This window comes from Hyperoodon ampullatus, assembly GCF_949752795.1.
Source record: "Hyperoodon ampullatus genome assembly, chromosome: 1".
NCBI lineage: Eukaryota > Metazoa > Chordata > Mammalia > Artiodactyla > Ziphiidae > Hyperoodon > Hyperoodon ampullatus.
In genome coordinates this window covers 155109206-155121461 of record NC_136914.1, presented here as the reverse complement: position 1 = coordinate 155121461, position 12256 = coordinate 155109206, and the positions used below count along the sequence as shown (strand labels likewise).

General features: G+C 33.8%; 1 protein-coding gene across 6 annotated transcripts in view; it reads left to right on the top strand.

The window, feature by feature from the left end:
* SEC24B (SEC24 homolog B, COPII coat complex component) overlaps positions 1-12256 on the top strand; it is a gene marked incomplete at its 5' end in the record, with an annotated part of 94063 nt that overhangs the window by 63355 nt on the left and 18452 nt on the right. For 3 of the 6 annotated variants that reach the window (XM_079700982.1, XM_079700984.1, XM_079700980.1), the window contains 8 exons: positions 1535-1716; positions 4414-4516; positions 6764-6890; positions 7594-7703; positions 8788-8900; positions 10168-10286; positions 10647-10702; positions 10948-11154. In XM_079700982.1, coding sequence (XP_079557108.1) covers positions 1535-1716; positions 4414-4516; positions 6764-6890; positions 7594-7703; positions 8788-8900; positions 10168-10286; positions 10647-10702; positions 10948-11154 — 1017 coding nt within the window. Of the gene's footprint in view, positions 1-1531; positions 1717-4413; positions 4517-6763; positions 6891-7593; positions 7704-8787; positions 8901-10167; positions 10287-10646; positions 10703-10947; positions 11155-12256 lie in introns of all 6 variants that reach the window. The other 3 variants (XM_079700981.1, XM_079700983.1, XM_079700979.1) reach the window with 1 other exon arrangement.

Genomic DNA, 12256 nt, shown 5'->3' with positions numbered 1-12256 from the left:
TATTTCCATATGGGTTGTAAAATAGTGATTTTCCTGACTTTATCATTTTGCACTGATTAGCTAGAATTCTGCAGTACATTCACATAATGGAGTGCTCGATAACTACAAAAAAGAATGTGGAAAATCTCTATATACAGACATAGAGTTATTGCCAGGACTTTTTTTTTTTAGGTGAAAAAACGGGTCATATTTAGAGCAGTGTATATATTAGTTTATATTTGTAGATACAGACAATGGAAGATTAAACCAAAAACTGATAAAAATAGTTATTTAGGGGGAGGGATCAAGAGTGAAGCAAGATATCTCTGAATTATTGTAAAGTTTTGACATTAGAATTAGGTAAATTTTGTTTACTCAAAAAAGATTATTAAGTGGAAAAAAAGATGAAAAGCAATCCTTAAAAATTAAAATCAAACAAAAACAAGCAAACCAGTTTATCAAGTTGAATACATTCTGATACAGAAAAAAAGTATTGTTCTAACTAATCTTAAAACTCAGTATTTTGTATGTTCTCAATGGGAAATAATCCAAGGACAAAAAGAACTACAAAGAAATCTTTATTTTAATAACTTTACATTTATAATAATATTAGTGTTGTCATTTTGGAACTATTTTAGTATAATTTTCAGCAAAAGAGAAGAGAGATGCAGGCATAAAATCAAAAAAGTTAAATTAAAACACCATCATCTTAAATTTGAATTGGAAATGTCAATGTGAACTGATTATTCTTTTTCTTCTATTTAAAAATGTATTATGTTTTCTATCTCTACGTATTGTAGAAGTCTGGAAGTAATAACAGCACACTAGCAGTGAACACCCTTATTATCCAGATTATGGTCTCTAGATACCATCCCTACTTAAAAGGAACCAATAATCTTTTTTGGATAAATGATTGATTTGAAATCTGAAGGAGGAATGGTACAAAATGTCATGCCAGAAAGCGAGGAAGCTAACAGAGGCAATGGGTTCATATCAAAAGGACACTGGGGTCAGCTTTAAGGGGATCTCACTGGCCAAAGATTGGGTAGTTTGGCCATCAAAGTGAATACTAACTAATTCATTAAGTCACTTTGAGTTAATAAAAGGCATGAATTCAGAATGATACTAAAAATATAAAGGGAAGCAAAAAATAAGCAAAGCAGAACTCATTGAACATCATTGTCATTTCTACGGCATCAACTCATTCTGAAAATTGAAAAAACTTTAAAAACAAGCATTTACCCTGCTTTTCCAGTATGAAAGATATTCAGAGAAACCAAATTCTTGATGTTGAAAAAAGCATTATTTAAATTTTATTGTGGAGTTTAATCATGCAAATAAGGTTTAAATTTATTCAGCATTTTTGCTTTGAGTTTTTTCAAGAGTGCTTTAAACTGAGCTGTCCTATATTATTTTACTGTTACAAAGCCAGATTTAAATTTTTTTTAATCTTCTTGCCTTTCTGTATGTTAACATCCTATATATAGGATAATAAATTTTATTCATGTTTGTTAACATTGTTCTTTTGTTTTGCTTTGAAATGCCTTTTCAGCAGTATCCTGGTATGAACCAGCTGTCCTCCAGTCTGGGAGGATTGAGTCTTCAGAGTTCTTCACAACCAGAAAGTTTGAGACCTGTAAACCTTACTCAGGAGAGAAATATTTTACCCATGACTCCTGTGTGGGCTCCTGTACCTAACTTGAATTTAGACCTCAAAAAATTAAACTGTAGCCCAGAGTAAGTATTTAATTTATAATCTTTAGTAAGTAAAACCTTGTCAAAAATGTTGTATGACTTTCAAAAATAGTAAAAGTACTATGGTATTAATTCCTTGATTGGAAGTTTTGTTAATGTGAACTCTTGTAAATTAGTTTGTATAGAAATTCTAGATGTAAAATTCAATTTAGGTCATTGGATCCTGTCCCCATCTCTGTCACCATCCAATCTCATTCCCTATCATCTAATGCTAGGAAATGTTTTTTCTATTTTAGTGAAGGGTTTTAGGAACCCAAATCTAACTATATTTTTTTTCTTAAATTTCTTTTTCCTCACTTTTCACCAGTAGTAACTTCTGATGTCTTTTAAATAAAGTGAAATCTTTAAAATTTTATGCACTTCAGTCTCTGCTTGAAAAGGATACAAACGTCATTTGTGTAATCCCAACAACAGGTTTAGATAAATAATTTATCTCTGAATTTTCTTTTCCCACTCAGTGTAGAATGAGAAGACCATTGCCCCCAGGCATATTTATCCAGCCTGAATTTAGATTTGGATTTTCTTTATTGAATATTTCCTCACCTTATGGAGAAGTTTAGCTGGCAGCCTCCATCTGGTGGCCACAAACCCCTGGTGTATCGTCTGGGTGGATGAGCTCTGTTACTCACCTCATAGTGCACCCAAAACCAAAAGTTCTCTGTTATTACCTGCTTTCCTTACTTCTGTCTCATAAGAATAGGATATTCCTCTGCACCCAGACATCCTCCTGCTTGTGGAAACTCTCCTCAAAAAGTAAACAATGATTCACAGACAACATTCACAAACAACTCTGATTCACAACAACATCACAGACAGCATTTCTTCCTTGCATTAGGATTAGTGTTCTTTAGAGACCATATATATAAATATATATATATATATGGTCCCATATATAGAGAGACCATATATATATATATATATATATTCTATATCTATATATGTATTCTTTTTTTAAAGGCAGTAGTTTTCTAGCTTTTAAAAAAACTAAGTTCCTCTTTTTTTCAACCAAAGTCTTATATAGATTTCCAATACAGGAAACAGAAAATGGAGGTGCTTCAAGGGTTCCACCTCTTCTACCACACCCTACCACCAGCACCCCCATCAGTGCCAAAGGCAGTGCCAAGATCATTCTATAAAAATGTATAATCGTTGATTCTAGATTGAAAGTAGCTGCCTATCCTTCTGAATGTAACTTGCCATCAGGTCGATAAGTATGTGGATTATGGCCTTGTACTATGAATGGTTAGGCATCCCCCAAGTAGGTAAATATAGTCTATGTATATGTGTAAGAGATCACATAGGTAGGGAATGGTGTCTGTGTTTCTACTCAGTTATGTGTTTTCTGTGAAAATATCTCTTATCAAAACAACAAAGCAGAGTAATAGGCTTTAGAGAATAGGCTTTAGAGTTTGACAGACCTAGGTTCATACCATGGTTCCACTGATAAGTAGCTGTGAAACTGCCGATTACTCAACTTCTCAAACCTCAGTATTGTCAACTGTAAAACAGGAATAATAATTGTGCCTACATATTAAGATAAATCATTCAATATTTACTGAATGCCTTCTAAATAAAGTACCAGGCACTATTTCTAGGTGCTGGGAATGAAGCAGTAAACAAAACAAAGTTCTCAATCTCATACAACCAATATCCTATTAGGGAAGACACACTGTGAACAGTCAAACCAATGGGTGTATAATGTAAATGTAATTTCAGAGAATAACTATGAAGTAGAGAGTAGTAAGGGTGGAGGTTGACTATTTTTAATTGAAGAGTCGGGATGGGTTTTCCCAAGGAGTTATTAACATTTGAGTAGAGATCTGAATGAAATGAGAGAGCAAGATGTGACTCTTGAAAAAGAGTGTGCCAAGCTGCATGAACAGCAAATGCAGAAGTCCTGTAGCCAGAACCAACTTGGCGTGTTCAAGGAACGTCACCAGCGTGGAGTCAACCCATAACTGGATATCTCTACATACAGTCAAGCACTCCTTGAAATTCCTGTCACGGTTTCCAGTTCCTATGCTTCTTATCTCTTTGGTTGCTCCTTTATTGATTCTGTGTCTACTGACCTTAAGTTACTACTCTTTGAGAGGAATAGTGCCAGGGTGACACAAGGACAAAATGATCTCTAATCTCAAATGGAGAAGATAAAGAAAGTACACAACCAAGTAAAGCAGATCAGACTAATTGATAACACAGAAGCATAAACAGATCTCAGAGCACAGAGGAAGAAGTTTTTCTTTCTGACTTGTGATCAAGGGTGAGGATGGTTTCACAAGAAGCTATAACTTTGATGAGTCTCATAGAAAGATTAGGAGTTCAGCAGATGAAGAATGACAGCAAAGCAGGAACAGCATCATGAAAGCTGTACTTTTTCACTCATGTTATCTACTCCCTCCTGTTCATGCCCTGATAGTCATGATGGAGTTACTGTTTGTTCCTGGATGTGTTGTACTTTTTCACCATGAAAATGTTGAGTCCTTAATTTAGGCCTTTTGACATATAAATTACATATATGCCCATTTAAAGTAATCAGGACCCTCCTAATTGTAGTTATGTAATATACCCAAATGATTTTCATGTATGCCCTTAAATGTTTAGTTATCTATAACTATCTACGTCAATATTGTTTTTTATCTCTGATAGCTAACGTAGTCTGTGTTGTTTATATCTTTGCAGTTCATTTCGGTGTACTTTGACAAATATTCCACAGACACAGGCTTTACTGAATAAAGCTAAGCTTCCTTTAGGATTGTTGTTACATCCCTTCAGAGACTTAACGGTAAAGTAACATTTTAAAATATTAGTGGGTACTGACCTGTGTACTTATGTGCGAGGTATTCAGATTGTATATTTTCTTAGAATTTTTTTCATTTTCTTTCATTTGAAGTTAGAATTAATCATTTCTGTCAATTTCAATACAGCAAACATTTTCGGTCACCTGCTTTGTGACAGGCCCGAAACTAAGCACTGGTAAATACAAAGATAATTAAGTCATTGATGTTGCCCCTAAGAAATTCTTATCTAACAGGGGACAAAGATATCCCAAATAATTACAGTGCAAATAATTACAGTGCAGGAAAACTAATACATGTAACTAATCAAATTCTATGAAGTACTTAGGTGGTGAATATAGTATTGGAAGGGATTTCCTCTGGGTACAGTAGCAGACTTTTCTACAAGTAATGAGATCTGAGCTGGATTTTGAAAGGTTAGTAGTTTTAGAAGTTGGAAAGGCCGTAGAGGATAGATAAACTTTAGGAGTTCTTTTTTAAACATAAAGGAAACACCAGCAATGATATGCATTTAGGGAGGAAAACCATATGGTTGTTCCCAACTGTATTAATCAAATAACCTTTGTAGTAATAAAGTTTAAATGCTTCAAGTCTATTGAATTAAAACATTACTTTTTAAAGTTTCCATAGTCTGTTGGCCTTAATACCTAGCTTGCTGGATTTTTACACATACTTCTGGTATTTCATGCAGATATGTTGAATTTAATTTAAAATTTCTAAACTTCAGAAATAATGTTTATCCAGATACATTCTATTTATACTTTAAGTTGCATTTCTCCCTCACACATTTTTATGACTGTGGTTTTCTACGTTCATCGCTACTGAGTTTCTTTTGCTCTCATTCAACCAAAAAATATTTATTGACTACCTATCATGCTGGATGCTGAGGATACAGAGGTCATTGCTTCCTCGTGGAGCTTTCTTTCCTACTAGGATGTATAGAAAGGAGCAAAGTGAATAGAAAATAGAATAATTATAATATGCAACAAGTACCTTGAATTTATTCATTCAGTAAATACTATTTGATCACCTGGAATAAAATTGCAACATTTATCTCGAAACCAAGATAGTTAATTTCCCATATACATAGGTGAAATTTTTTTTTTTTTTTGGCTGCATTGGGTCTTTGTTGCTGTGCATGGGCTTTCTCTAGTTGCGGCGACCGGGGACTACTTTTCGTTGCAGTGCGCGGGCCTCTCATTGTTCTCATTGCAGTGGCTTCTCTTGTTATGGAGCACGGTCTCTAGGCACATGGGCTTTAGAGCGCAGGCTCAGTAGTTGTGGCGCACGGGCTTAGTTGCTCCGCGGCATGTGGGATCTTCCTGGACCAGGGCTCGAACCCATGTCCCCTGCATTAGCAGGCAGATTCTCAACCACTGCGTCACCGGGGAAGTCCCCGAAAATTTTTGTCTAAATACATATTCCATATGTGATACCTTCTGGAAGTATATACACTAAATTGGCAGCAGTGACTTCCTCTGGAATGTAGAATTCTGGATAATTTTTTATTTTCTTATTTTCAGTTAAACATATTTCCTGATTTTTTCACAAATGATATGTAGTTATGTAATAAAAATTATTTTTGTGAAAAAAATTAAGTACAAAAATAAATGTTTATGTATGGATAGGGAGGAAAAAAGCCAGAAGGAAATATACTAAAATGTTATCAGGAGTTAATTCAGGGAGATAGAATAATATGTATCATATTTTCTAAATTTCTTATATTGAATATAAAGTTCCTTCCCCAAACTAAGCATAAAGAGATGTATAGTGTTTGAGGCACATGTGTTTGGTTTCTCGTGGCCACAGTCCCCAACAGGACTGTGTGGCTGTCTAACAAGCAGGGTCTTGAGAGTCTGTTACCAGGTGTAGGCAAGCAGCAAAGACAAAGGCATTTTTATATGGTGCATGTTTCTTTCTCACTCTTGTTTCTTGAGTTTAGCTGATAGCTGAGGTTATTGTATTTTCTTGGCCAACCAGGCTTTTCTTGTCTGCCAGTAACTTTCATTACATTTGGTTTGACTTTATTTTAGTGTTATTTTATAGTTTGCGACAGAAGAGGGAGAAAACTTGATAGCTGCTTGTGTTGCTTAGTGCACCACTGGATTTTATTAAAATGTTTCAATTTCAAAACACGAGTGTGGTTTCTGTTCTGTATATGGAGCAGAGCAGTGTGTGGTCCATTTTCCTCTGGAGTGCTTTTTCTGCTACAACAGCTTTATTTTATTTCCTAGCAATTACCAGTGATAACATCCAGTACCATTGTGAGGTGCCGATCTTGTCGAACATATATCAACCCTTTTGTATCCTTCATTGATCAACGTAGATGGAAATGCAATTTGTGCTATAGAGTTAATGATGGTGAGTTTCAGATTCTTAAAATAAGTGTGTTTTATATTATTTTAAACATTTTGACATTTTTGCCGTTATCTGGTCTCTCTCTCCTCATTGCTTTAAAAACTTCCATGCCACTTTTAATGGAGAGAATACAGGCTAGGGACACTTCGTTTTGGCTGGCCAAGAGAATAATTGATAATGAGGAGAGTGACGGGGAGGGGAAAGTAAAAAGAATTCGTAAATACAGCAGTGAAGGTCATGCAGATGAGATCATGCAGACTAATTATGCTTGATCCTGACAAGTTAAGGTTGTCTTCTGTTTGTACATTTGGTTCATTCAACTCAGTGTGGATCTCTGCCAGTATGTGTGAACACATGTGTGCATGTGTATCTATTGTCCCCTTTAGTCATTCTTAGGTCCTGTTAGTATAATTGCTTTCGAATCTGTGTTTCTGTCTGATTTTTTTTCCATGTCATGTGATACAAGAAATAGGGCACAAGCCTAAGAAGCAAGATTACTTGTATCCTGGTTTTCTCATCAGATTTAAGTAAATAAGTTTTTTTATCCTTCTGATTTATTTTTTTAAAGAGGGCTTAAGGCATTAGTTTTTATCATTAGATCTTCACAGAACTGTTGTAAACCTCATAAATATTGATGATAGAGGAGTTTATTTCTAGGCGTGTATATGTGTTACTAAATTTGTACTGGATTCCTAATCTTATCTAGTTCCTGAAGAATTTATGTATAATCCCCTTACCCGATCTTATGGAGAGCCTCATAAACGGCCAGAAGTTCAGAATTCAACTGTGGAGTTCATTGCTTCTTCAGATTATATGGTAACTATTCAGTGTTAAAATTAGTCATGGGATGCAATTGTATTGGTTATTTGTAATTTGCTGTTAAGTGAATTCTTGTCTAAATTTTGAAATTGTCCATAGTATGAATTTTTTGAAATAGTGCTGAAAGTTTATACTTAATAAATAGAAAGCTCTTTGTAAAGATTACTTGATCTCCTAGAATAATGCAGTTATATCACTAAGAAACCTTGGTAATGTTTCATGATGAGCACTAGCATCTACAATTTGTTGTCATTTTGATTTGATTACTTGCATGGAATGAATATAAATATTCTTTTTACCATTTTCCTTAAACAGAAAAACTCATGTTTTTGCCAAAAACTGCCATTTTCAGGCTCTTAAAGATATCACCATCTTACTGGTTCACCCAGTACAAATATCAAGATAAATGGATATTAACTTGAATCTGACTTTTCTCTTTCCACTTCATCATAAAATTCTACCTGTTTTTTAATTATACTGATTCTTCAGATCTCATTCTTCTTTTCCACTTACAAAAACAAATTCTTCGCCTAAGTTCTGCTCATTTCTTTATTTCTACTCATTTAAAATATCTGTATAATAACTTGCATTTCTTCTGTGTCCTCACTTCTAATCTTTGTTGTCTGCATAAATGTAAAATGTTGCTAGTGGGAAAAGGTGAATAGGGACAACTAATGTGTATGAAGTTCCTGGTGCTTGGCTCATTTCCTTCTTTATTTTTGTGATTTTTTTATGATCCTTTGTGTCCAATTTCGCATCTGCCCACTGAACTACTATTTTCTCGTCTGTTTCCATATTAACTATATTTTCCATTTTAACTCATGGTCACTTTTACTCTCAACTTCTTCTTTACAACTTGTTATATTCCCAACTCTGTTCTGGCTCCTTAGGAATCAGTCTAATTGAAGTGGTGAAGTAAGAAGTAATCTTTAATTTTTAGCATATGACCTATATGATTCTTGATTGGCATATCTTCTTTTTTTTTTTCCGATTACACTCAGTAAATATCCAGTAGTAGTTGTGATATAAAAAGAATAAATTATACGTACTAAATACATTACATTATTTCTATTCCTTTCAGCTTCGTCCACCTCAACCAGCAGTTTACTTGTTTGTTTTAGATGTGTCTCATAATGCAGTGGAAGCTGGATATTTGACAATTTTGTGCCAGTCACTGTTAGAAAATCTAGACAAGTAAGAATTTTTTTTACTCATTGTGTGTGTGTGTGTGTGTGTGGTGTGTGTGCGCGTATATGAAGTGTTTATTAGCAATTTATGGGGTTGGTTTTTATTCAATTTGATTTCATTCATTTGTCACTAAAAGAGTACATCCTGGCTACTTCAGAATAAAGATCCTGCTACTTAGATTATTATGATTTGTGACTTGATATCTGATTCTTAAAACCGTAAAAGTTTTAATACTTGGTAAGGAATTTAGATCTCATCTAACTATCCCTCTGACTTAGCAGATCTGAGCACTGGGACTCAGAAAATTCAACTTAGCCAGGGTATCAAGAGAGAAATGAGAGAAATCTAGCTGTAATTTATGCCTGAGCAAGGAGTTTTTCATAAGATAGTTTCAAATGTGCTAATGAGAGAATGAGCCAAATAAAGGGAAGGAGGGAATTGATTTTGTGCTGAATACTTCAGGAAACCAGAAACTGAACAGGCACATTAGTAAGGAGCTTTATTGTGGAAGTGGAAACAGAGTATAGCATAGGGTGCTTATACTTGGCTTTAATTCCTACCTGTGTGTCTACCAGTATTAGTCATGAAGGAGACCTGTAAATAACTTAAAAAATGAACCTTCCAAATCTCTGGAAAACAAAGTTGTTTATACATTTCTTTTTCTACTCCAACACTCATAAGAAATATGACTTAAGATTGTTAGTAAGAGTAGTTTCCTATTGCAGTGATCCTTGACATGTGTAGAGGTGTAAGGGTGGTTATATATGAATATTTTGTCAGAAGTACTAGGTTATTCCAAAAGGTTCTTCTCCCCCATCTTCCATTTGAGTTTGAGAGTCCTTGCTCTACTGAGTGCTAGCTGTAGCCACCATAATTGCATGTCACTGATCTTGGCCTGTGAATAAACTGATAACATTGAGACATTCAAGATTAAAAACATCCATAGACATTAAATGATTTGCTTTTAGATTCTGTTAGTAACTTGGAGTTTTCATATTTTTATCCTTGATTGAAGCATTTGCCCTTTTTTAAGTCTCAAGTGCTTAATTTGGACATAACTTCAGCATTGTGTGGCAATGGAAGACCCTCTGCAAAGAAATAGTTTTTAAGACTGAAGAGTTAGCTTGCTGGAAAAGTATATGAGAATATAGCCCTAGAAATAGGAGCCAGTCCAACAAAGATGAGTGACTGCGAATTCAATGGACTATGCAAAGCCAAAAAGATAACATTGGGAATGAAAAATAGTTTTTAAAATTATCATTTCTTTCTTTAGGCTTCCTGGAGATTCACGAACAAGAATAGGATTCATGACCTTTGATAGCACTATTCATTTCTACAATTTACAAGAAGGATTATCACAGCCTCAGATGTTGATTGTGTCTGATATAGATGGTAAGCAGTGAATAAAATAAAACTATTTATTAATAAAACAGAATTTTGGAATTAAGCCTGCTTTATTTTACAGTACATCTTGTCATAATGCTATACGGATAATTTGGCCTACTTTGGTATTTGTTTTAAAATAACTTTTCCTGGAAAATACTTGATTCTAAGTTTTTTACACCCATGTGTGTGTACTTATACATGCTCGGGCACACACACACATATAATACACAGAGTGTATATATATATTTAATAAAGCAATATTATGGTACCCGTTACATGTATGGCCTTAGAAAAACTAAGATTTTTTAATTCAGAATTCTTTTGGCTTGATTTATCATTTGGTTAAAATATATGTTTTCCCTATAGATGTTTTCCTGCCTACACCGGATAGCTTACTGGTGAATCTGTATGAAAGTAAAGAGGTGAGATTGATTTTTTTCTTAAAGTATTAAAGTATTTCTCTTACTTCAACTGATTACTAAAATGCTGAACATGTGTTTACTTGGTGTATATTAACATTGCAGTAGACAATGTAGGTAGATATCTGTTGACTACTCACTTTACAGTCCTCCAAAATGTAGTGGCACGTACTGTACTCTGGAATATTTTAAAGAAGAATATTGCTTTGCCTTCTCAGTAATTCAATTTTTAATCTTTGTTTTCCCAGCTTATAAAAGACTTACTGAATGCATTACCAAATATGTTCACCAATACAAGAGAAACACACAGTGCCCTGGGTCCTGCGCTCCAGGCTGCCTTTAAATTAATGTCTCCAACAGGTGGCCGTGTGTCTGTATTTCAGACACAGTTGCCTTCCTTGGGGGCAGGACTTCTGCAGTCCAGAGAAGATCCTAATCAGAGATCAAGCACAAAGGTATTTTATATTAGTTTCTCTGTCATATTTAAGATCATGTCTTCTACCTCTATAGACTGTGTAATTATTTGTTATTCTATTTTTCTACTTCATTGATAGTAAAAAAAAAAAAAAAGAAAACTGGTAAGAGAGTTTAATTCAATTATTGTTTTGTTTTTGTGTTGCAGTGTGTTCTTTTTATTACTTTGTTTACAAGTCATAGAAATTTAGAAATTATCTACTCTAACCCTTTTATTTTACAAATGAGGAAACAGATTAAATGGTCTTGCCAAAAGTTATTAAGTATTTAATGGTAAAGGTGTGACTTGATTTTCTGACTCCACTGTTCTTTTCTATTTCACAAGTGATTATACTTACTAAATCTGAGATATTATAATTTAACATGCACATACTAATAAAGTTTTTTATTATAAAGGTAATATAAATCATTGTATAAAACTTGGAAAGTGGAAACAAATATAAGTCAATTATCTCACTGTCAAGATAATAGCATTTAGTTATACAAATACAAATAAGCATAACTGGGTATCATACATTATTCTATATTTTTTAAATGACTTTTTTCATTGAAGAGTACATAGCATTTTCTGAGGTCCCCAAAAATTCTCCTAAAAAAAATGTTTTTTAGTAAATGTGAAAAACTCGATTTAATTAATTGCCTGCTAGCTGTTGAATAGTTGTTGCCAGTGTTTTCACTATTAAAAAAAAAGAATATGAGGCTGAATATTACTAGGGTTTCACATGAAGATTTGGTCAGGGTATTTTAATCCCTATTTCAAATAATAAATGAACTGGGACAATCATTTTTGTTCTGTACATAAGTTTTGTCTGACCTCAACTTACATATGTATGAAAGTGCCATTACAACTAGTTATGAGTATGAATTAAACATGAACATGTTTAATAGTGTTATAAATCTTTAGCCACGTATTCGTTTTTTCCATAAGATAAATTCCTAAAAGTGAAATTATTGGATCAATGAGTATAAACTGTATTTAAATTATTATTGTATTCTACTTACTGGGGGTTTTATCAACCTGTACTCTTAAGGACTCATCTTCTAGCCACCATTAAGTATTGTTGCTTTTTTATTCTTTACCAA